Genomic DNA, 24,172 nt, shown 5'->3' with positions numbered 1-24,172 from the left:
TGGCTGGGCTGACCTCGGCTCCCACTCCTGCAGATCCCCAGAGGAGGATCCCCAGAAGGGCTGGGAACGAGCAGGGAGGCAGGGGAGAGGCAAGTGACAGGATTATGAACACCAGCGTGAGCCCCCCCTCCAGTAAAATGGCATTGCTGTGAAAACAGAACAAGGCTGGGGCTGACCCATGGCCACAACACATGGAGCGTGTCACAAGCGAGCAGCAGCTAGCCAGGATGACGAAAAGCCAAAAATCAATAAACAACTAATCAATAAGAGGTGAAGAGCAGCATCCAGGAGTGCTGCTCTCCCTGGAAAGGAAAGCGTGGCAGAGGCACCTCTTTAGAGAAACGGGATTCCTAAACAAAAACATCTGAGACCTGAAAACAGGAGACAGCTTGGCTTAGGGTTTGTTTTTGTTTTTTTACTATTATTTATTATTTTCTACTATACATTAGTGCTTCGGTCCACCACAGTCACTGCAGAGCTATCGCACAGACACACGCACAAACTATATACAGAATGTACACTGTACAGGCAGGGCTGCCGCTACGGAGAACTGTACAGAACTTGTTACTACGGGGCGAGTCTCCTCGCTTGGCTGCTCCAGGCTGGAGGCAGCAGGAAAGCGAGCAGCCTCCCACCGATCCTGCGCTGTCTGGGCCTTGCTCTGGAGTGGGGAAAACGCAGGAAGGATTCAGTCACTCCCATGACCTACTAACAGCTCCCCCACCCCAAATTTGGGCTACAAGGCAGTGCAGCAATGGGCAGAGATTGCTCGTGGAACAAAAACCCAGCTTCCTCCCCCTAAGCACTTGGCACTGCCTACAGGGCCCCGTGGCAGCTTCGGGCAGGTCTTGGCTGAAGTGCTGAACTCTCCTACCGTGCGGAAAGGTGTGCTCCAGAGCCTCCTGCAGAACACGAGTGCATCAGGCTGCCTGACCCAACCCCAGACCCATTCCTTAGGCAAACATCCAGGCACTGGCCAAACTGGCAGACGGTGAAATGCAATTGCAGTAGCAGCAATTATGGGACCACCCTGGGGTTACGGTAAATCCATTTCCAAGGTAGCTGGCAGAAAGGCTGCTCTCTCAGGCAGAGGGCAACTACCTCCCGAACTCACAGAGGAGCCCCAAGTCTCTCCTATATTCGGCCCAGAAGCACATACATGTGTCTCTCTTTCCCAGGAGGTGAAAGGGAACAGAACGACCGAGTTGGAAGCGGGGCTGCAGCAGGAACAGACACAGCCAAAGAGGATGCTCCTCACCGCCCTAAGCGCAGGGCAAGCACGCACTTCTCACAGCCAGCCCTGACACTCACACGAGCGCCACTCCACGAGTTTCCACTTGGCAAGGGTGCCACAGGCTGTGAAGATCAGATTCTCCACCATGTTTTATCAGCAAGTGGGCTGACCACATCAGATAAATCTCAGTGCTCAAGGCAGAGCTCCAGCACCCTTGTACGTTATCACAGCACACAAACGTGATACTTCCAAGCAGAACAAATTACATTTGGAGGCCAGCTCCTCTCTGTGGAGCTGCAATAGCTATTCCATTCACACAGCACACATCCACCACCTCTGGAGAGCTCTGTTCCTTGCAGATGCACCAGACCTTCATCTCTGCCTTGGAGAAAAAGCAACAGCGTTCCACGTCCAGCAGTTCGGCCTCCCACTCCCATCACAGCCGAAGCTCTTGCTGGCGTGAGTCAGGCTGCTGAATGGGCAGCAACATTTTTTTGCACGTCATTTACATGTGGGGGACTAGCATCTCTCTCATTATCAGCAGGAGCTCTCCTGAAAACAACTCCCCCATACAGGGCTGCTCCTGCTTCTTCCAGGCTGGATGACGGCACTGAAATTTTGAGAGCCCAAGCACTAGACAAGGATGGATGTGTACGTATGGGCAAAACAGGTTTTGCACAGCCTATCACATGCTGCTGAAAGCCCGACTGTCACTTCCTGACCTACTACCAGCCACACAAGGAACAGTTTTTCATCTACAGGCCCCTAAATCCAGCTCCGTGAAGCAGGATTAGACAGAACAGCGCACACGGTTCCCCACTGCTGCTACAGTTCCGATCCACGTGCTGGAAATCATACGCATTTGCGAGCAAGGTCCAGATCTGGTGACGTTGGCTGGATCAGGGAAGAATTTTCCTTTCCAAGTGCAACTGCAGCTGCCCGCAGCGTGGGAGGGCCCTTCCTTCTCCAACGGTCCCTTCGCCGTGCTCAGTGGTGGTGCAGCACTGTCTGGAGATCCTCTGGCAAGGAGTCAATGATGGTCTCAATATACAGGCCCACCCGCTGCAGAGTCTCCTCCTTCACAGGAAGGTGCTGGCACCTGGCTCTTACCTACAGGAAGAGAGAGGAGAGAAACTGAGGGTTTCTAAAACAGCTTCAGGTCCTCTTTCTGCCTTGCCATTGGCCAAGCAAATCTCCCACTGTCTCTTTAGCTGGGGTAAGAGAAAACAGTCAGGAAACTGTCACCTGAATCAGACTGATGAAAAGAAAAAAAACTTTGAATCCTCTTCTAGGTAACCACTAAGGTTTCATAACTGTCCCATTTGTCAGTTCTCCAAATCAGGGGGCAAAGCAACAACCGTGATCTATGTCCCTGGTCACTCCCTGACACAGAGACACAGAAAGGAACGAGCACAGGAAGAGGGGAGGAAAACCTACCAGCTTCTCCCGAAGTTTTAGCACCAGGTCTACAATCTCCACCTCGGACTTGTCCTTCATCCAGGCCACAATGTTCTAAAGAAAGAGAAGAACAGTTTTTTCAGGGACTTATCTTCTTTACAGAAGTTTTTTTCAAAGAGATACCCCTAAGCAAAACCTGAAATAAAAGTGAGGAGGAGGTTTCTCATCCTCTTTCACAACTCTGCTCGCAGCACTTAAGCCTAAGTGAGCAAGACAGAGCTCTCCCCACTTTTCTGCCCACGACAGCATCAAGCTCTTGCCTGCAAGAGAAGAATCAAGGAAAGATGCAGCAATACGTAGACGGTGCCGGTTCCCTCCTCCAGTCAGCACCACGAATCTTGTGCTGCGCTCAGAATTTACATCTATTTGCAAGAGTCAGGCCTGTTAAAAAAGGAGACAGCTTTGGCATTCCCACACCACGCTTGAGGACCTGCACTGCTGAACAGTGAAGCGAGCGCTGCAGCCGAAGATGCACCTGGGCGGGATGCCAGAGCTCCTGGGACCATCCCAGCAGCTGCTCAGTTGACGAGATTGCACCAGCAGTCACTACTAAAAATCCTACCCATTTTCAATAGGCATTAAGGAAGCCAGCAACAGATGATGTTTCCAGTCTGGGAGTCTGTTGGCTTGGGAAGGGCCTGATGAATGAAAAAATACTTGCCAGAAGCAGCCGGAGGAGGACTGGCTAACTGGCTGCACTGGCTAACAAAGTGAGGGAGCTGGGCTGCTCATTTCCTTGTCCCCCACAAGTGCTGTTGTTCCTCTGCTCTGAGGAACATGAGGCAGACCTGTGTTTCCCTTGGGCACAAAGCACTTGTCCCCACTCTGTCAGTGCAGAATCATCAACAAACACCCAAGGAGTGCTCTCATCTCCCAGGTCTCAGGCCTGAGCAGTCTGGCACTGGTTTTAATACCCGCAGCTGGGACATACCGCTTCACAGATTGCCTCCAAATGAAGGGCTTCCAGTTTCTGGGTCATTTCCTTATGCCTCTGACGGTACCAGCCATCAAAGTTGGGAGACTTGAAGAAACGCCTGCAGAAAGTGAGGTGACATTGAGACGAGGGACAAGGAGGGATCCAGAAAAGTATGCTGGGTCCAGATTTCCCTTCTTGCTGCAGCAGACACAGATGTTAGAGGAAAAGACATTTCCATACACAGCATCTTTAAGGATGGCAACCAATTATGAGCTATTTCAGCCTTTTCCTATCTCGTCTTTTCTTCCATCAGGCATTAACACGATACAACTGAGCAGCTTTAGCAGACTGTCACCAGTGAGGGACAATCCTGCCAGTCTCAAACTCTCCTTTGCATCAGCTCAAGCCTGAGTCAATTTGAGAAGTGGTGCTCTCTTCTGTAGACTTATTTAGGACCACTTTTCCTGGGGAGTTATGATAACTAAGATGGTTCAGCCATGGGAAGAAATTCACATTCCTCTGCAGTGCCTTGCTGAATTCCTCCCCTTTCCTGATATTTAAACGCTGTCAAACACTCGCTGGCACAGACCTGAGTCCCATATAATTAGCAATTAATGTCTCTCCCACATAAATAAAGTATCATCTAGGCTATGTCAACAGATGTGTAATTTCTACCCCTCCAGCGCAGTGCAGTAATAAGCCTCTGTTTTTACTGATCTACACAGGAAAGCGAACAGGGGGCAGCATAATACCTGTTTTCGTCTCAGAGTGTTATAGATTTTTAAATCAAATTCAAAGTGGGATTGAAAAGCTGCTAACAAAAACCCAAGGGTTGTGGCAGCAGAGAAAGAAAGTTTAAGATGCCAAAAGTGAGCTGGGCAACTGGCACTTTAGCAGCACGTTCTTTGTAATTCTTTCAGTAACAGTGGGAGTATCTTAGATGCTGTATTTTAGCATTTCCCTCTATTAAGACTGGCACGTGTAGTATCGTGTAGTGTCTTCCTTCACGCTACTTCCTCAGGCTACCTCCAGAGAGCACTTTGTCAGCAGAACTCAGGTGTTGTTTGTTTTTTTTTGCAACTACAGGGACTCTTTTGCTTGTGCACTCTCCTCAGCACAATGGAGTCCTAAACCAAGCCAAGATCTCAAGGTGCTGCTGCGGTACTGACAGATGTTTTTGTAATTAAGGGTTTGACTTAGGAACACAACAAATACTACACACGCACAAAATCTCACACAGTTAGGAGCCCAGGAATACATAAGCTTCTGCATGTAAATCAGTTCCCAGAAAATCTCAACCAATTTATTGAAACAGCTTGTTGTTTGTTACTATTTTTCAAAATATTAGATATCCAAGATTAAATCTTACTGTCTGCCACACCCACGCCATAAGGAGTGGAAATGTTTGTTTCCTGCTGAATACACTAAAGCACAAAATGACAATGACAAAACACATGAATCCATGATTCTTATTCTCTGCTCACTTTCTGGGCTTTTTTCCCATCTTCCAAACCCTTCTTGAACTCCAGCAGCTCGGTGCTGTGACCACTGCCCTGGGGAGCCTGTCCCAGTGTCCGACCACCTCTTGGTAAAGAGCCTTTTCCTAACCCCCAGCCTGACCCTCCTCTGTCGCAGCTCCACGCCATTCCCTTGGGTCCTGTCGCTGTCACCTACTGTGGACACCCTCTGATAAGTTTTATGCCCTTCTTATCCTGTGGTGCCCAAATCTGCCCACAGTACTCCAGGTGAGACCACAGCAGGCAGAGCAGAGCAGGACGGTCCCTTCCCTCGACCAGCTAGCTGTGCTGTGCCTGAGGCACCCCAGGATACGGTTGGCCCTCCTGGCTGCCAGGGCACACTGCTGCCTCATGTTCAACTTGCTGTCGACCAGAACCCCCAGATACCTGATTTCTGATTTTTTCATACTCAAATTGTAACCAACTATGCTTTATGAATACAAAGGGTATACTCTACTGCATGCTGTCCTAAATTATACCCTGAAAAGATGTATTTTAATGTTCTAACAGCATTGCCAGCTTGCAGTAAGACCGAAGTGGCCACTGTACTGAACGTGGTACAAAAGCATATGACAACTGCTGGATGAGGACCTACAAGGCTTCTTACCCCATCTGCCAAGGACCAGACACTTCAAAAAGATATATTCCTTGGAGGGCAGTAAATGACATAGCTGCTATCAGAGACGAGTCCCCTCCTTCCCCTTCAGTGAGGACCTCGGTGTTCTTAGGTTCCTGAAGGTAAAGAGTTTTAGCTTCTAAACCTGCATCTACTCATTTAATAGATTACTTGAAACACAGGACTGATTCAACCTTGCATTTGCTCTTCCTGACCACTATTAATCAATTCTTCATGTGTGCAAGTTTCTTACGTGACCAGTTTCTGTCCTGAAATTACCTTTTTGCTCCCAATTCTAATTCAGGATTTGATGTTCATTATAATCTACACCAGCTGTTAAGGAGATAGGGTAAGGAATTACTAAACTGTTACCTGTAGAGGCCTAACCAGTCACCCTTAAGTACACAGGTAAGTTGGGGACCAGCATGCTCAAGGGTCTTCATGAAATCATCTTGTCGGAAAGGGCGAATTTGTGGAGGATTCTGCACAATGGAAAGACAATAATACATGCACCCAAAAGAAAACGGGAAAATAAGGTCTGTATTCACAATAGAAGAGACTGCACAAGGCAGATTCAAAACTATGAGAACTACAGACGCATGAACATCTTAACCAGCCGTGCTAGCAAAATTTAAATTAGATTCACAATAGCTGAGCTTACTGCAAAACAGGAAGCATCTGTCCCAATGTTTGTTTCACTTTTTTTTTTTTTTTTTTAAAGGAGTAATAACCCTCTTCCTTCAATGAGGGAAGTTCACACAGTATATCAGACTACGTGATCAGCATATGGCATAATTATTCCCAATCCCTGCAGTCAAAAGAAAGCAGAAGAGACTGGAAAACTGAACTTACTTTCCATGGAGTAATGGCTCTCTGCAGAGGCATCAGACTTGCAATATAGTGCTCCTAAGAACCAATAAAAAACCCCGATGTCACAACAATCAAGGAGCCTCTTGCATTGTCACTGGCCATTATGGTCTTCTTCAGTGCATCATAGGCACAATCACCAGCCTCTTACTCTGTTCTTGTTTTAGACCAGGTCGGATGGGGCTCTGGGCAACTTGATCTGGTGGGTGGCATCTCTGCTCATGGCAGGGGGTTGATGATGATCTTTAAGGTCCCTTCCAGCCCAAACCGTTCTATAATTCTGTGACTTTTACTTGCATTTTACATGAGCCTGAGTGTTCCAGCTTGTTTCCCACCAAGGGTCGGGCCACAAAACTACATGCGGCCAGAATCCTAAACATGATGTGAGGAAAGGTCAGGTGGGAAGAAGCTGGCAGGAAGGACTAGAATCCTAGAAGATATTCTGTCACCTCATTTACTGCCTCCTAGGATGACGTAGAAAAGAAAGTGAAGGAGCCAGACGTGCACCTGAATGGTCACCAAAAAGATATTAATGGCTTTCTAATGAGACTAGACAGGGAAAGCCCTGAAATAAAACATTTGTTAAAATCTGCCTTAGGACAGCAATGGCCACGCGGACAGGCCTCCTAAGCCATATATAGCAGAGCTTCATGGAAGGGAGATTTTCACGCAGGCACTAGGTTTGACTCCAGTATTATGGGGCAAGAGGCATGTTTTGGGCTCCTGCCTCTTCACTACGTATCTGCTTTGACTACCAAATCACGGGGAATGACTATTCCTGTATGGCAGGAAAAAACATCCTGTCTTCACACATAATGTGCTGGATATCCAACCTGCAGACTTGTACACTAATTACTGAAATTTGCAATCAAGAGAAATTTAGTTTCTTTCTATGGAGTAAAACATCTCTAGAGTGCCACATCCTGAATCTCTTACAGGTGCTCAAACATAGGTGAATAAAAAAGGGCAAGTGCAAACTTGTCACTTAAGCAAGCATCTCCTGTTCACCCCCCCCCCCCCTTTACACCACTCTGACAAGTCTCTGCTCAACTCACCAGGGGAATAATGAAGCTCTGGGTGAGCTCCAGGAGGTGACGCCTCAGAAGGGCACTTTGGACTTCAGACGGGCGTTTTCGCTGAATCCCCTGCAAGCACAAGCAGGGCGTTCACAACAATGCTATTCTCTATTATGTAGATAGATGCAGAATTTGCAAACTCTGCAGCTATAAGCAACCAGTCCAGAGCAGCCTGGAAAGCGTACTGCCCAAAATACATACTCCACTCCCCGCTTAAAGGTACCACTCGCGTTTCACTAGATGAATCTGTTTCTCCAGACTCTTTTTTCCAATAAGGATTGTCCTCTCTTAGGTTATCATTTGTGCCAGCATTTATTCCATGATATCAAGTGAAAAAAATTAAAACTGGCCTGAGAAACCTGTTCAAGTATACTTGACTAAATCGTTACAAAGTTAAATCAAACTGAAAAAAAAGCAGTCTGTTCCTTGCAGGATTTTGTCTGTTTAAACCGAGCTGTTAGCAGTTTTCCCACAGTGGCATAAATAATTTGGTTGAATTACTTACCTTTAGTAATCTTTTTATCAGAGTTTTATCTTTGTGAAGAAATGTTTTATAAGAAGTGTAGATTCCTAGATTGAAACAAACAAAAACCACCATGTATGTAGAGAAGGCACCATTATACTGCACAGGGGTAACAGAACTGAAGTTCCTAGCACAAACCATGGCAGCTGTGTCAGGGGGTTAATTACAAATATCATAAAAAATTAATGATAAAAATTTTAAAACTGCTAATGCAGCTAGCACTCGCAGCAGGATTAAAGGGCACTACACTATCTCGAGGACTTTCTTACGCTAAACTTATGGTGAGATAACTCACTGGAGTCAGCTTATGGCTAGGCCTGACCTGAACAGTTAGTTAACTGACAGAGATCTGTATCTAGGTAAGCAAGTTCCTTTGACTTCAACTGCATCTAAAAAGCAAATATGATATATAAAATAAAACCAAGAAAATTAGAACCTGTTCTCTGAAACTAAAATAATTTGTTGAATTATTTTATATTGGCTTTTTCAATCTCAAAGATGCACAGTTTTTCTTTATTAGGTGGGGGATGCCATTACAGAGAGCTGTGTAGCAGATCAAGTATGAGAACACCAAAGTGTCCGTTTATTGCAATACAAAGAACAATGTGTGCATTGTTCACAAGCCTGCAAATCCCTCATGTGAAAGCGTAAACAAAATTAAACCATGCCTGACAAGAGGACCTACCTGGTTTTGTGTCTAGAGTTTTTAGTTTAGTTAGCTTCTTCACCTTAACTTGCTTGGGCAAGTCTCCTGTGGAAGGACATTAAATAATTAGCTCAGATTCTGAATCTCCCCTCACAGCACAGCATGCATGAGACTTCACACTTGAGAACATTCAGTGCTACACTTCTACATCTGAAGTCATGCCCTCCCTTAACTCTATCCTCAGATAAGCCTTCCTGTTTGCTAACTTTGGTGCTAAAAGTTTGGACCAGGAACATGTTAAGGACACACAGCAAAAAATAAAGAATAAGTGCAAACCAACCAAAAAGATAACCTCCTCATCTCCCTCCCCCCTCAAAAAAAAAAACAACAAAAAAACCTTCTCAGCCTAGAGTGAAGCAGTTTTCTTGGCTTCGTAGACTCTTCTCGTTTATGCAATTTTCTCTTTCCTGCCTAGAAAGATTCTCATTTTGTTAGTTCTTCAGAAAAAAACAAGTTATTGTTTCAACAATTTGTCTTCATCATTGTTCATGCTCATCTTGCACGTCAACTGACTCAGAGTCTAGCCTTCCCTTTGGTTTCTCAGCTCTCACAGCAATGAAGACGTAAAATGATGGCTAGCACTACAGCTGCCAGCTCCCTGCTAGCCCCTAACAAGGTATAGCAGCACAAGAGGACTTGGATCCACCCCTACCTGACATTCTGAGCTCCCCGACCCGAAGGATGTGTGGCCAGTGCTGGAGTGTTTTGATAAAGAAAGGGTTTGTGACTCCCACAACGATGTTTGGCCTAGAAAGAAAGGAAAAAATGCAGAACGATGCTACCCCCAGGGTATCCTCCACCCAGACAGTGGTGAGGGGGTAGCAAGGACCTACTGGCTACTTACGGAGCTTGAGTCCTGGTGGTATACTCTTTAAATTCACTGTCGTGGATAGTAAAATAGGGACGGTAGTCACAACAGTACCTCAGAGGGGCAAGACAGCTGTAACAACAGACAGAATAGTTGCCATATAAACTTCACAGAGAAGGAATGTGTGTTTATATCAGGTTAATGTCCTACAGCAGTGCTTTGTCCTGCTAGAGGTAACACTGGAGGAGTTCCAGGCCTTTTTTTTAATTTTTTTTTTCTTAAAGAAGAGTTCAAAGCTGGGTAGAGAAACTACTCAGGGCTATGAACCATCAAGTCTCTCAACACAGTAGACTCACTTTTAGTCTTCTCTGCCATTGGTGGAACGTGAGTAAGGCTGCTTTACTGTGCTATTTCTTGCCTTACTATGCTATTTCTTGTCATACAAACTTTCACAGACAAACTAAACCTAACACAATTGACTTTCCAGAAGAGCGTACATGAAAGAGAAAAACTGACTGAATTTATTACTATAGTTATCTGTATCTCAGAATGAGAGCATTACCTGGTAAGAGCCATAACCATTTCTGAAGAAACTGTAGGGGATGGTGCCATTACAACAATTGGCTCTCCCAGTAACATCAGTTCCCATAACATCTGGATATGAATTAACACTGGCTGAAAACACCTGTTAGTGAAAGGAAGAATGACAAACTCAGGTTAGAAAAGCAGCTCAGAAAAGACCAGGCGCTATTATTGCATATAAGTGTAACCAGATGTGCCTCTGGGGCATTTGAAATCTAGGACTGATTTCTGGTATCCCACAACAGAATGTTTTGTGTCTTTACACCCGCTACAGCTCAACCATCTTATACGTGTTTAGGGAAACACTTTAAGCAATGTAAAGCAACTTGTAGCAGTACGTCCTTTGATCTAAGCAAAATAAAATGCATGCTGATTACAACAGATGTATGGCTATTAGAACAGTACCTACAGTGCTGAAAAGTTTATTTCAGATGCACAATGTGTATGCTTCAGGGCTTAAGCTGATCACCATCTGAGGTCAGGAAAAGAAACCCTTCTCTAACCAGGACCCTGGGTGATGTGTTAAAGGCCATGCGTACTGGCTTAGACACCGCACAGGTTCTGCAAGTTCAGTATTCTAAATGACACCCTGCAAAGCAATGATTTTTGATTCTTCATTTGACATCTTCACTATCCATATGACTTATAGGATACTCTGAGCAGGGAGGACGTAAAGCAGATGAAGAGAAGAGGGTTGTAGAGATGGTGGCTCTCACCTGAAGAGATCCAGTTCATGAATACTTGGCAGAACCATTGGGGCTGGCAAGAGATTCTAAATGAGAAAGGAAAAAAAATCCAAAATTGTTAGTAAGTGGAAGCACTCTGACTGAAATGCCATCTAATTTGACACATCAATCAAAGTAGCTCCTTCTACAATAAGCATAAGAAGAAGAGAATGAGATTAATGCTTGGAGATATGAGTCAGGAATAGATCTGGATTGGGCAGTCAAGCTCCAAGTGAATTTCCTTTCTTAGAAGAGAGCCAAGAATCCCTTCTTTTCGAGATGTTAAAGACTTCCCATTGTTTTCTGGAGCTTCCTCTAGCTGAAGACAGAGATACAGATATAGGCAACAAGGGCTGGAAATATAAGTACCAAAAGTTCAGAAGTATGTAAAAGACAATAACATTATTAAATGGAGAGAAAAAAAAAAGGAAAAGCTGAGATGAACAGGAAACAAAATCAAAGCTGAATCAAAGCAGTAATGATGTTCTGACTGCAAACACTACAAAATAACAAGGAAGACTAAGGCGGAGTCTCATGAAGGCCTACCCATGCATTAATTCCTATGAAAAAACAAAGTGAACAAAAACCATGGAAACAATGCACATATGTAACTTGAAGCATGCAAGTTCTGTGCAGAGCCCTGTTTTGAAATACACAGCCATGACAGCATGTGGTCTGAACCAGATGGGTAACAAACTGCACTGATCCCAGGCCAAAGTGGTTCCGAGTGGGACTATGTCCAAGGAGCCCCAGTTCTTCTACATCCTCCTTTTGTACTAGGCTAGCTCCTGCCCATCAGTGGCTTGTGTCATGCCACACTTTGTCTCACCTCTTGATTGAACTGCTTCACTGGACTTGATCCTGGCTTATCCACCCTGGATGGGATCCTCACCTAGATTACAGTTAAGAACAGACAGGTTAATCAGGAGATGGAATCAGTTAGCCGTGTTGCTTTCTTCCCTAACAACCACTCTCATGGAAAGCTTTCTCAATTTTCAACTGCACTGAGGTTAGGCATAAAGGGAAGGAATCTAGAGTCAACAGCAACTTTAACATCCAAAAGAAAAAGGAGTATGTGCTCCACTTCCTACTTTGTCTCATTCTGCTGCTGAGTATCATCAGCAACGCATACCTGAATGACAACTCCCATCACTGGAAGGTTCAGAGTCTGTCCTGGCACAGGAGGTGGCCACTGATCAATCTCATTGCACACTGCAGGGACACAGACAAAGGAAACAGTTGAAACTGAAGGTCAATACAGCTAATTCAGCTGGTCCTGTGAGTTCTGCCAATTTACTTATCACTCACTCCTAGTTCACGTGTCCCCCTGGCTAGTTGCAAACAAACACTACACCAAATAATCGTGCAAGTTTAGGTCAGACACCAGATTTATGTCTGCACCACTGTTTCCAGTGCAGACCCAGCAGCACTACAGTGTTGACAAATGATGATTAAGTTGCACAGTGCAATAAAGGCCCAGACAGAGATGTAGCATTAGCAGTTTTTTCCCTCTTCGGGAATACATTGTACACAAAACTGACAGCATCATCCATTAGGATTGTCAGACATTTTCCATTAATGCATCCTTTACAGCTGTTTATAATTTTGACAAGCCAGCCATTTGGATGAAAGTTTTTCCCTGTTGGAATTTATTTCAGAACGAACTAATTGGGAACATTTCAGCTGTCTTTCAGGAACCTCCTGATAAAACCTCTGAAAGATTTCAATATGCAAACCATCCCTCCTAGATCTGACTGCTCACCTGCCTCCAGGCATGGCTCCAGCTTGTCAAAGTATTCTGGAGCAATCAACTGCAGCAATGACTGGAACAAGTTCACATACGGAAGGCGTGACACCAGCACCAGAGACTGAAAAAGCAGTACATTTAGGAGTCAGAGACCCCCTGTTGAGATAATTTCTAGCACTGCATATACCTATACTGCTTCCTAGAGGACTACACTTAAAAAACAACATCAACAACATGAAAGAACGCAAAAGTAGCACTTTCACTGGTGAAATTCTTGCTAGCTGAGCCAGCAGTCTTAGGGAGATGATAGATATCAAGGAGTTTCTTAACAAGTGATCACAGCTGACAGCTTCTAGAATGGAGCTGCTGCAACTAAGATGGATGAGTTTGTGATCTAGCAAAAGCTCAACTGCAGGAAAAATAGATTTATAGATATTTTAATAGATTAATTTTAATTAAAAATAAAAATAAATTGGCAATAGGTTCAAAGCTATGAAAACAACCATAGCAGACAGAGGAGTGCCAAGGAACAGGCAGCTGAAACTTAAATTATATATACAAATGAAACAAAGGAATGCTGGGGAAGAAGAAATAAAGTAATTCAAAGTAATGCTAATTTATCTCAAGCAATGACTTTTGGGTTGTTACTTTGGCTTCTATTACTTTTTATAAAATATATCTTTTGTTAAAAAAACACTTTTCAATTCAGTCTAATTGGGGGAATTCATTACTACACTGATAATTCTCCTCCTCTAATCATTCATTCATGCCATGGGCAGGGATGGCACCCACTAGATCAGGCTGGCCAAAGCCCCATCCAGCCTGGCCTTGAGCACCTCCACGGATGGGGCATCCACAGCTTCTCTGGGCAGCCTGTGCCAGTGCCTCACCACCCTTACAGTGAAGAATTTCTTCCTAATGTCTAAACTAAATCTATCCTCTTTTAAAGACCATTCCCCTTTGTCCTATCATTATCTACCCAAGTAAAGAGTCCTTCTCCATCTTTTCTATAAGCTACCTGTAAGTACTGAAAGGCTGCAATGAGGTCTCCCCAGAGCCTTCTCTTCTTCAGGCTGAACATCCCCAGCTCTCTCAGCCTTTCTTCACAGGAGAGGTGCTCCAGCCCTCTGAGCATCCTTGTGGCCTTCCTCTGGACTTGCTCTAACAAGTGCACATCCTTCTTGTGCTGGGGGCCCCAACCTGGATGCAGCACTCCAAGTGGAGCCTCACAAGGTCGGAGCATATAGGGACAATCCCCTCCCTCCCCTGCTGCCCACCCCTCTGGTGATGCAGCCCAGGATGCAGTTGCACTTATGGGCTGCTGGCTCATGTTGAGCGTTTTGTCCACCAGAACCCCCAAGTCCTTCTCCGCAGGGCTGCTCTCAATGAGTTTTTCTCCCAGTCTGTGCTCATGTCCAGGATTGCCCCGACACAGGTGCAGCACCTTGCACTTGGAGTTGTTGAACCTCATTCGGTGCACATGGGCCCATTTCTCCAGCCTGCTTCAGGGGATATGAGGAAACTCACTTCTGTATTAATGTCTTTTTGAAAGAAACTCCTTGTCACTGCCTACAGATGGATGGGAGAAAGAACAGCAGGCCAAAGTAACCGCTGGAGCAGGATGGAGCCCCATTTTCCAACAAGTTACCAGACAGATCTACTATGAAGCATTGCTCTTTGAAAAGTAGGTGTTCAAAGTTTATCTGTTCAAGAGGATGCCCTTTTATTTTCTGAGGCGGAAAGTCACTATCAAAAGAGTATGTATCCATGGAGAAAAATGAATCTTAAGATCAAAGTAAAACATTTTCCTTCTCTGGAAGGAGTCTGAAATTCCACCCTGTCTCAGGTAGCTACTATACCTATCTGCCTGAATAATACTAAGCACTTTGCATATTTACACTGAAATAAGCATGCAAGTTTATATTATTTTTTTCCAGTGTCAGCGTTAAAGGAATTTATGATATGAGGCAAGGTTTGTGAGGTAATAGCAGTGTCATTGCTGCCAGTTAGAAGCAATCCACCCAGCAGGCAATTCATTCCCAGATGGCTTCTAGGAAGACGAAAGATTAATGAAATAAGAGCAATAATAAGAGCAGGACTGAGGTATAACTGGCACAGACTGCAACAGTGAAGTATATCCCCTCAGTGTCCGTAACACTAGAGTACGTACTGAAGGAAACGCTCGAGTACTTCGGGATCTCATGATTCACACAGCAGGTCACCGCTCATGTGATTAACACACCATGGCAACGCCATCCAGGTTTGTTTGGAATTACACTTTCCACATATTCCTGTTCTCCGTGACCTTTGCTGTTTCCTGCAGAAGCCCTGGGGGTGTCACGTAGGAAGTGGTGCTGTTTTACAGCTACGGAGAGGTGCCGCTTTACAGCGACGTACCAGTCGAGAGTAGCGAGCTCTCTGGTTTCAGTACTCACCTTCTGAAAATAACCTCTCTTCATCGAGCTGTCCTTGACTTGCCTGAAGTATACGTAACCAAAGTAATGAGCCGACTCCCGCTGCAAGAGAGACCAACAGTGCTGTTACGGAGAGGCCGACTGCTGCTGCCCACAGACCCCCTCCAGCCGCTGACCGAACACCGCGCCTCACTGCTGCTGGGACACACAGCACTCCTTCCTAGTCACCCAAATCATCCACGCTGGCTCTCTGGCAGAGTTTACCACTTGGGAAGACAGCAAGGCGATACAACCACCGAAATTCACAGACCACAGCCTCGAGGCAGGCCCTTTCACTAGCCCCTCTCTGCAGCACCCTCAGGGCTGCCTCCCACAGGACTAACTGCGGTTTCTGCTAACAGCAGGAGGGCAGCCAACCCCCCCGGAGCTCACCCTGGCACCCCAAGCTACCTCAGCTCTGCTCCGACTGTCCGTTTTCTTTGCCAGGCAGAGGACAGCGCATTGCTGGACACGACACACCATCTCCTGCAAGGAAACGTTCCCTACCAGACCCACTGCGCTCCTCTCTACCAGGCATTTAAGGACAAACTTTGCTTCAGATGGAGGCTGCAGCTCAAAGCCGAACGATGCCTCACAGCATCCATGAAAACTATCAGATTGAACACAAATCCCAAAGTTTCAAGCACCTTCTGTCTTCTAGGCTCCCAGAGACGTCAAGAAGGAAGAATAGTTATCAGTGCCAAACACAAAGATCTTCCTTAATACAATTTTCCTACACACCATAGGCATCATGGTTTAAGGCACCTTTCTCTTTTCAATATTATTTTTCCACATCAGAATCCAGGATTTTGGTAGTTTTGCTTCCCTTCTTTAAAGGCAGGTGAATTTATAAGGCAGTGTCTGACAACCAATTACTACAAAGCAGTAAAGATGTACACAAGCTGAACAATCTCTAAACCAGAATTTCTGAAAAGAAATCCTCCTACTCCCCCCTCAGACCAGCAATCCATTTCTAATCACGTATCACAAAGGGATCGTGTTAAAAGGCACATGCACAGGAAGAATCATCTCATTTGACAGAAAGTAGAAAGCAGAAGAGGACAATTTGATCTGATGGCCATCTGCTCTAGAAAAAGCAGCAGCAGTGCTGAGCACATCCCTCCTTCTGCATGAAGTGGGCAGAGAACTGCTGGAAAAACCACAGCTAACAGACACTCCTGGTATTGATGCTTGGGTACGGTTAAACCAACAAGCACACAAAGCCGAAGTGCACGTATGTGTCATGACAGTTGCACTGGCTGTTTTTACATCCATCCATCCTGCAATAAATACAAAGAAGTGTCCTCCCTCAACAGAACAGGCAAACATCTCATTTACCAGGGACAAGGACATTCTCGTCTTGCCTCACGGTAACGTGCACAGGTAGCTGTGCACTGGTGGATGTCACCTGGGTGCCACCACTTACCTTCCCCTCTAGCTCGACAGGGGCACTGCTCTAATCTGGGCTCCTCCCGATTCAGCTCCATCGCTCCGAGCAGCTGCAATTCTCAACACGGCCCTCTACACATATTAATGTGGAAAGAAATCCCTGTGCAGAAAGCTTTCTGCTTTTCTGACTATTCCCATGGCTCAGGAAAACAACCAGAGACGGGGAGTAATTTAGGCACAGAAAACAAATCAAAAGCGTGTTTGGATTTTAAACCCAAAAGCACCACTGTTTGCTTCGTATAAGTAGAGCACGTGAAATGCAACTCACCTGCAGGGTGAGGGGTGCTTCTCTGTTGTACTCGCCATCATCCTCATAATGAGCGGCCCTCTGTCCCCCAGACTGGCGAAGACGGAAGCTAAACTGAGTGTCCCCCAGGCCACCTGAGACAGGAGATCACAGACGTTCAGGAAGAAGTTTCAGTAAGGGGAAAGCTGAAAATTGCTTAAGTCAGAAGTGCTGACAAAAACAGAGACAAGAAACTCGGAAACAGAACAAAGGGACTCTCAGGACCCCAAACCCACTGCCAGACAGGGAGAACCCATCACTGAACACGAGAACCGGTACCATTAAGTCGCACCTCGCAAGGTCATTGCTGGGAAATGTACAGACATTGGCCAGAATCATCTACCCTGAGTAGCTGCAGCTACCACCTCTTATCCTACGTTGAAAAAAAACCTACAAACAGCCTTAAGCCAAGACCACACAAATGCTGATTTAAGCAACAACCCCCTGCACAGCGGTTCTAGCAAGTGAGCTACACAAGCACCGCAGGCGGGAACCTCCCAGGTTATACAATATTGCTCACCCCTGCACCAAGAAAACAGCAGGAAAAAAAAATAGCATGAAATCCTCTGGAGGGGACAGGATGGGCAGGAGAACTTGGAGAACTGGGTTGAGTACTTACAAAGAGGTCAGTTACGAGGAAAGAGCTAAACGTGCCAGAGCTCACTGAACAACTGCCAAGGCTGAACACCCTAAGGCACACCAAGGGGGAAGGGACGTGCTCCCTTCCCACCACAAAGAGTACAGACCGTCATACCTGTTACAAGGATATCGCCAACAGTAAGTAATTGACTTTAATAAAAGGAACACTTAGTCTGAGTGCTCACTAAGCTCTGAGAAACTAGCAAAAGTCCGTCCTTAAAAACGTTTAAACTAAGCTGGGCAAAACTGTAGAAAACTAAGAGTCAGGAGTCAGTCTTAAAAAAAGAGGTATTCGCATGAATTAACGTATGTCCTATTGCCACCTTTCTGATTTATAAGCACAAGCTTTGGGACTACTTCTGCTGTGAAAGCATCCTCTCCCCATTTATTTGTCTTCAGCAAACGCTTCAGCCGAACACAGAAATGCTGACAGAGTCGACAGCTGCAAACCTCAGGAAACTTACCCTTCGTGACTGCTTTTTAATCTTTCCTATGCATGGGTGAAGCATGAGTGTGCAGGATTATCAAGAAAATATCCTGTCACCCATGAGATCGCAGATTCTGTACTGAGAGCAATCGAAATGACACCGAGCCTCTTTGCCCAGACTGAAGGGCTGGGCGCTGCATGCTGTCACGGCTCGGGAGGATGCAGCCCATCAGCCCCTGCTCCATTAGACGATGACTCACTTTCTCCATCGCGAACCCATTTCGTTCATAACAGCGACGAGCCACCCGCAGGCGAGGCCGGCAGACGCCACCTACCTGAGTAGGAGTCTGGGAAGGACAAGTAGCAGATACTGGTCTTCTGCAACAAACACAAAGACACGGTGAGAAAACCTCCAGCGCTGCTGCCCGGTATCTTTAAAAACAGGAAGAAAAAAGCAGTTGTTACCTCTTTCTCTGTTAGTCGGAAGTCGTAAGGATACACCAACTGCAAAGGGATGAGAGGCAGTAAGTCAGTCACACTGTTCCCCCACGGCTTCTACACGCCGATAAACATTGCTTCCGTACAGCAAGTAACTTGTTTTTCCCCAAAGTAACATACCCTAGTAGCTTGGTCACCTACACATTACAACCTTAATGTCCGCACCCTGTGCACCGAGCCTTTCACAGTCTGTATTTATTACAGCAGATTTGGAGACAGACAGAATAGCTCACGTTTTACTTAGATTTTAACTAGAGGGTGGATGGCTCAGTGCACAAACAGCCTCGCGACCTCGTTGGTAACTCCTCTGCGCAGCTTACTGATACGCAAACACCGCCTTCCTCTGAAGCAGGCAGGACAGGACTGCTTCAACACCACTTGAAATTACGTTAATGTATATTTACTCTCCAAGCCTGGGAAGCATTAACCATAGAATCATAGAATATTGAGTATTACTATTCACTTCTCACCTAAACAGAAGTTCACAAATTGCCCCAAATCATGTCCTACACAGAAAGCTTTGAACTTTGTATATTCCTAGTTGTTGTTTGCAGGAAGGTCGCTTTTTGTTTTGATTCTTTGATTCCTGCTAGAAAGCCACTTACAATACGTTAGAAATACCAAATATTCTGAAGGAGCGAGGAAAGCTGGCCTTCTGAGCTGCGGGGAGCTAAAACAAGATTTCACAATAAAGAAATGAGAAGACAGACAGTGGGCACAGAGTAAGAACGGCTTTGAAAGTGAAGTTCTGCACACACGTGACGAGACGTGGCGAGAGGAGGACGGCAGAGAGAAGGCTGACAGCCCTGGCTGGTGGAACTACCTTCAGAGCAGCGCCCAGCACGGGCACGGCAGGGCGAGATCGCTGTCCTCAAGGGCAGGGGAAAGGACGCAGCGATAATCGAGAGGGAGACTACGACACCAGACAAAGGCTCTTGCAGCACGGCGAGATTAGAAAGCAACGTATCCTACGTATATTAAGCAACCACCAAGTCTGATGGTAGACACGGTTTGTGTCCTAGCCTCCAGGGTACAAACATTTATTTGTATGAGCGAGGGGTCAGCTAGAGACGCTGTTCACGGTGACCAAAAAACAGTAAGTGATCAGCAGACGTTGGGAGAGATCCAGAGCTCTGCTTTAGCCTCATTGATCTGGGATCTGTTGTTAGAAAGACAAGCCGAGGTTTATTTTGTATGGCAAGAGGTAGGTCTGGCACAGACCTCAGGATTCATGCTTTGTCAGCATACCAGTGACAGCTGATCTGAGCAACACCCAATTTATCATCCGGCATTGCAGATAAAGAGATCTTCAAGAATTTTAAAGTATCTAGTTAAGGATCCTGGCTTTGCATCTGAGCTGTGTGCATGCCGATAATGCTGCTTCTGCATTTACTGCAACGCAGTAAAGGAGAACTCAGTGCAAGACTCCTCGGGTCAGGTCGAGCACAGAGCTGCACGCAACTGCCATCCATCCACAGCGAGATCCACCACCAGGAAGTCCCAGTGAGGAGTAGGAGAGGTGAGAAATGACACAGCCACGGCCGCAGTGAGTTGCACGAGTCACTTGGCAGAGGATGGAAACTGAAGTACGTACTTACAAATCCGTAAAAGTAAACCACGCAGCCCTCACAGCACTTACGGGTCGGGAAGTGCCGAAACTGCAGGTGGCTTTAAAGAAGCAGATGAGAAAGAAACTAGCGCCGAATGACTTGAAAAACGGAGACCTGCTATCAGATTTCCGCAGCTCCCAGGCGGTAACTCTGTTTGAGGTCAGCACCAGTCACCCAGCGCTCAAATCAGCAGCTCTGCCCCGTGCCCGGCCGCTCGCGGGGCTATAAATACCCAGGCGGGCCCCCTGCCAGAGCGCAGCGAGCTCACCAGCTGCCTCGCTCAGCTCTCACCGTTCCCCTCGGGTTCTCGGGCAAAGGCAGCTAAACCAGCTTCAGAGAGAGCGCCGAATGAACAATTAAAAATTGTGCTGATCAGCCTTCGGTTAAAGCTTCGCAGGAAGAAGAGAGCTGCAAAGAGGCAGGAGCAAAATGATCGTGTACGTGCCACAGCGCAGAGGCGGCGCGGCGGGGCTGGAGGAAGGGGAGCGCTACAGCTACGTCACCGGAGCAGACGCTTCTCCGCTGCTGCGTTTTTGCATTAGACCAAATTCTTGTGGTTGTGACTAATTTGATGATCGTACACTTATTCTGTTAATCCCCCTACAGCAACAGCTACACGAGACCTGCACGTCTGACCCCGACGCATCACAGAGCGCAGGATCTCACGGCACCATGCCGTCCACAACGCTTGCTTGTGATCTAAACGGAAGCTGAAGCCTCAAGGCAGACTTCTAATTCTCATACTGCCTTTTCTGGGGCACCTTTCTGCAACTCGATCGGACCAGGTGGACACTGATGGCTCCACGCTGCTTTGTTAGGATATTTTGGGCCCGAGCTTGAGATTTGCTGAGCAAGTGTTTCACTCGGAGATGCGTGCTCAGCATTACGGAAAAAACTAATTCAGGTCCAAATGCTGTCTGAGCACAGAAACACTGATGGATCCAAAATTCAGATATTGTGTTTCTGAAAACTAGCCTTCATCTTCTGCATTTCTGCTCCCCCTTCGGTTCAACTGTCTGACGCGTGCCCTCTGTGTTTGGCGTGGGGGGAAATCACTCAACAACGACAAGATTAAAGAAACAATCTAAAATATTAAGTATCCTAGTTTCTAGAAGTTTTCAAAAGCAAAAAGACAGCAAACAAAAACACTCTTGTATTTGTGTTAGTCCCTGGGTATTACAATTTAAGCCCTTTTGGGCTACTTCTACATTATTTTTTGGTGGTGTGGCTCCCTCCCATCACCAGGGAGTTCACAAGCGTGGAGGTGACACACGTTGCTGAACAGACCCTGAGCACTACAGCGTTGCTGGTGGAGCCTGCAGCTGTCATAGCAACTAGGAGAACAGCCCAGAAAATGACTTCTGGTGACTGAAGCAACACAGCTTCAGAGCAACAAAGTGCCTGCGTCTGGAAAAGCTGGGGAGGGAGCAGTCAGTGGTGCCGTGCAAGGGGATGTTTTGGGAGCAGGGGACGCGTTTTCAGCGTTACACAGCCCGTTCTGAGGGATGCCCTCAGACACACATCTTCTCTCCCACTGCTTTCACTGCCTGGAACCGACTGCTTGAAGCAAAGTAAACTGGTGGGTGAGTCAGAAGCAGTAATTACACCCAGTTTCTGCATTAACCTATGTTTTTTGTGACACCTGTGCTGCTATTTAAATACATAGCAGAAGAGTCGGGACTCGCTGGATCTCAGGGTGACGGTGTACCTGCACCTGCACAAGTCAGGCGACGTTCGGGAACCTGGGCAGACCCTAAAGATGCTCCTGGCTGCAAAGTGACACCCGCAGAACCCTGACTCCGGGGGCTGCTCTGCCGTTCCTGGCGGCGCTGCTGAAGGACACAGCACACACAGAGCGGGCTCCAGCAGCGTGGCTTCCACTTAGATTTGGGCAGCGAAGGAAGAAGAGATCCTTTATCTGGAAACAATGCTATACTCAGGGAAAAATAACCTTCAGAAAGACGACAAAACCCAGTTTGTTTTGGTCCCGGTTGGGTTTCTTCCGGTTAGGTTTCCAGCAAATGCGTTTTATGAATTTACAAAGGCTTCTTTGCAGAATAATTAAATATGATTGTACCACAATGAGCAGCTAAGAAATTCCAGCGCTTAGAATTAACACACCCAGGGCACCCACAGAGTACTGAAAAGAACAATCCTTGTAGCACTTTATACAGAGGGAGAAGCACCAGAGATCCTGGGGGGGGGAGGAACAAGGTGTGCACCAATTTCCATTCCAGCAGGCCGAGGAGAAGGAAAGCAAAGCCACGCATCATGAAGTCTCCAACTCTGCCCAGTGGGCAGTTTTTGGCAGGAGCGAGGCACCGCCACCTTACTCCTCACCACAGAAGGCAGCGCTCCTCAGTTGTGCCCCCACGGGGCGCAGCCCTGCAGGTCTCAGCAGACCCCGACCAGGACAGCGTGCTCCCGCAGCCGTCCCCCAGCCCCAGGACATCCCAGTCCCCTCACCAGACTTCCATGTGTGCCTCTTCCCACAGAGATTTACGGAGATGATGCAAGCCTGTGGTGCAACTCCAGAAAGCGAGGCTTCCCTTCCTTCCGACTCGCGTTGCCGTGAGCACGTGCGGTACTGCGAGTTACCCCGAGTACCTGTAGCTGTCACTGCACGGTGCTCGGGTGTGGGAGCAGCCCCTGTATAAATCACTCCTCGGAGGGCCGTACCTGCATCCACAAACCACACAACGCTCCGCCAAGATCTAATCTCAGCCAGCTGTGCCGATCTGTTAACACCTATGGCAAGCCTCCCGTGCAACCTCAGCCAGGACCGAAGTCCCACGGGGCAGGGTGCCACAAACATGGTTCCAACCCTTTTTTTTTTTAAGCTAGCAACTTGCAGTCAAAAGCCCGACTCATAAACCTGCCTCTTCGCAGCTGCAGAACTCAGCACGCCTGCAAGCAAGCCACAGGATCCAGACCCGATCTAAAACAACCAAAGCAATGGAGAGAAATGGGGAACAAGCAGAGGTAACGACACTGACCAGTGGCAACAGTGCCCCCCCTGTGACGGGGGACGGGTAAGGAAACGGGTAAGAAAGCACCTTTGTGGCTAAGTATCAAAACACACCTATGGAGCATCAAATTGCAAAGGCTCATTACTATCCCAATTAATATCCCAGTGTCCATGCCCTCTCCAGGGTATGTCAGGTCTGGCTCCACAGGAAAGCACGTAGAGCTTGTGAAGTTTAGGTCTATTGCGTATATTTTCGTTTTCAGGCTTCATGGAAAGAAGCATATTCAGGTATTTTTAAGGAAACCGAGCAGCAACGGGCTGACAACCTCTAGCCCTCTTCGTTCCCTCCAGAGGCTTCGCCCTGCTCTCAGAAGACGAAGCCTCCATCACGGGAGAAGGCAGCGCCGAGCTCCCCGCACCACGGCCGGGCAGGGAGCGCTGCCCTCCCTTACGTAACGGGGACCGGGGCCTGGATCGACGCCGGGGGTCCGGCACCAGGCCCGCGTGTCACGGGGCCTCGGGACAACACCACCGGCTCCTGCCTCCTGTCACGGTACGGGCCTGGGGCGCCCAGATCCCCCCCCGGGGCGCCCAGATCCCCCCCCGGGGCGCCCAGATCCCCCCCCGGGGCGCCCAGATCCCCCCCCGGGGCGCCCAGATCCCCCCCCGGGGCGCCCAGATCCCCCCCCGGGGCGCCCAGATCCCTCCCCCGGGGCACCCAGCTCCCCGCAACCCCCTCGCAGACACAAGCCCCGTTCCAGGGAACATCTCCCCAGAAACGAGCTCCCGGCTCGCCGCCCCGCCCCCGGGCATCCCCCGCGGCCCGCAGCCGCCCGGAGCCGCCGCCGCCCCCCCGCCCCGGTCGCACCTCCATGGCCTGTCCCAGCTCCAGGTCGAAGGTGACCACGCACACACACTCGAGCCAGGCGGAGAAGCGGGCCCAGGGCAGCGGCGAGGCGGCGGCGGGGCGGCGGGGCCGGGGCCGGGCCCGGCTCAGCGCGTCCATGGCAGCGCCCGCTCCGCCGCCCCGCCCCGCCCCTACCGGCCCCGCCCCGCCCCTACCGGCC

At 47.7% G+C, this 24,172-nt stretch overlaps 1 protein-coding gene across 3 annotated transcripts; it reads right to left on the bottom strand.

Moving 5' to 3' along the window:
* Positions 1–394: 394 nt before the first annotated feature.
* DENND6B (DENN domain containing 6B) lies at positions 395–24,172 on the bottom strand. Of its 3 annotated transcripts, none has more exons than XM_083847945.1 (20): positions 23,974–24,172; positions 18,495–18,533; positions 18,365–18,407; positions 16,946–17,058; positions 15,211–15,291; positions 12,791–12,896; positions 12,161–12,240; positions 11,858–11,920; positions 11,020–11,075; positions 10,284–10,406; positions 9,758–9,853; positions 9,566–9,660; positions 8,893–8,958; positions 8,190–8,254; positions 7,664–7,753; positions 6,594–6,647; positions 6,114–6,223; positions 3,624–3,726; positions 2,672–2,746; positions 395–2,344 (listed from the first exon to the last, which is right to left on the bottom strand). In XM_083847945.1, exons 1-20 carry the CDS (start codon positions 24,109–24,111, stop codon positions 2,222–2,224), a joined length of 1,719 nt encoding a protein of 572 aa, XP_083704071.1. In that variant the 5' UTR covers positions 24,112–24,172; the 3' UTR covers positions 395–2,221. The 3 variants fall into 3 exon arrangements, 2 of the variants coding, with proteins under 2 accessions (XP_083704071.1, XP_083704070.1); XR_014587894.1 differs by lacking the exon at positions 18,495–18,533 and adding an exon at positions 2,953–3,073 and having other exon boundaries at positions 2,284–2,344; positions 18,365–18,461; positions 23,974–24,152; XM_083847944.1 differs by lacking the exon at positions 18,495–18,533 and having other exon boundaries at positions 18,365–18,461; positions 23,974–24,152.

The sequence above is a fragment of the Anser anser genome (genome assembly GCF_964211835.1).
Source record: "Anser anser genome assembly, chromosome: 1".
Lineage (NCBI taxonomy): Eukaryota > Metazoa > Chordata > Aves > Anseriformes > Anatidae > Anser > Anser anser.
The sequence above is the reverse complement of the archived record's forward strand: the minus strand, read 5'-3'. Positions and strand labels throughout refer to the sequence as shown.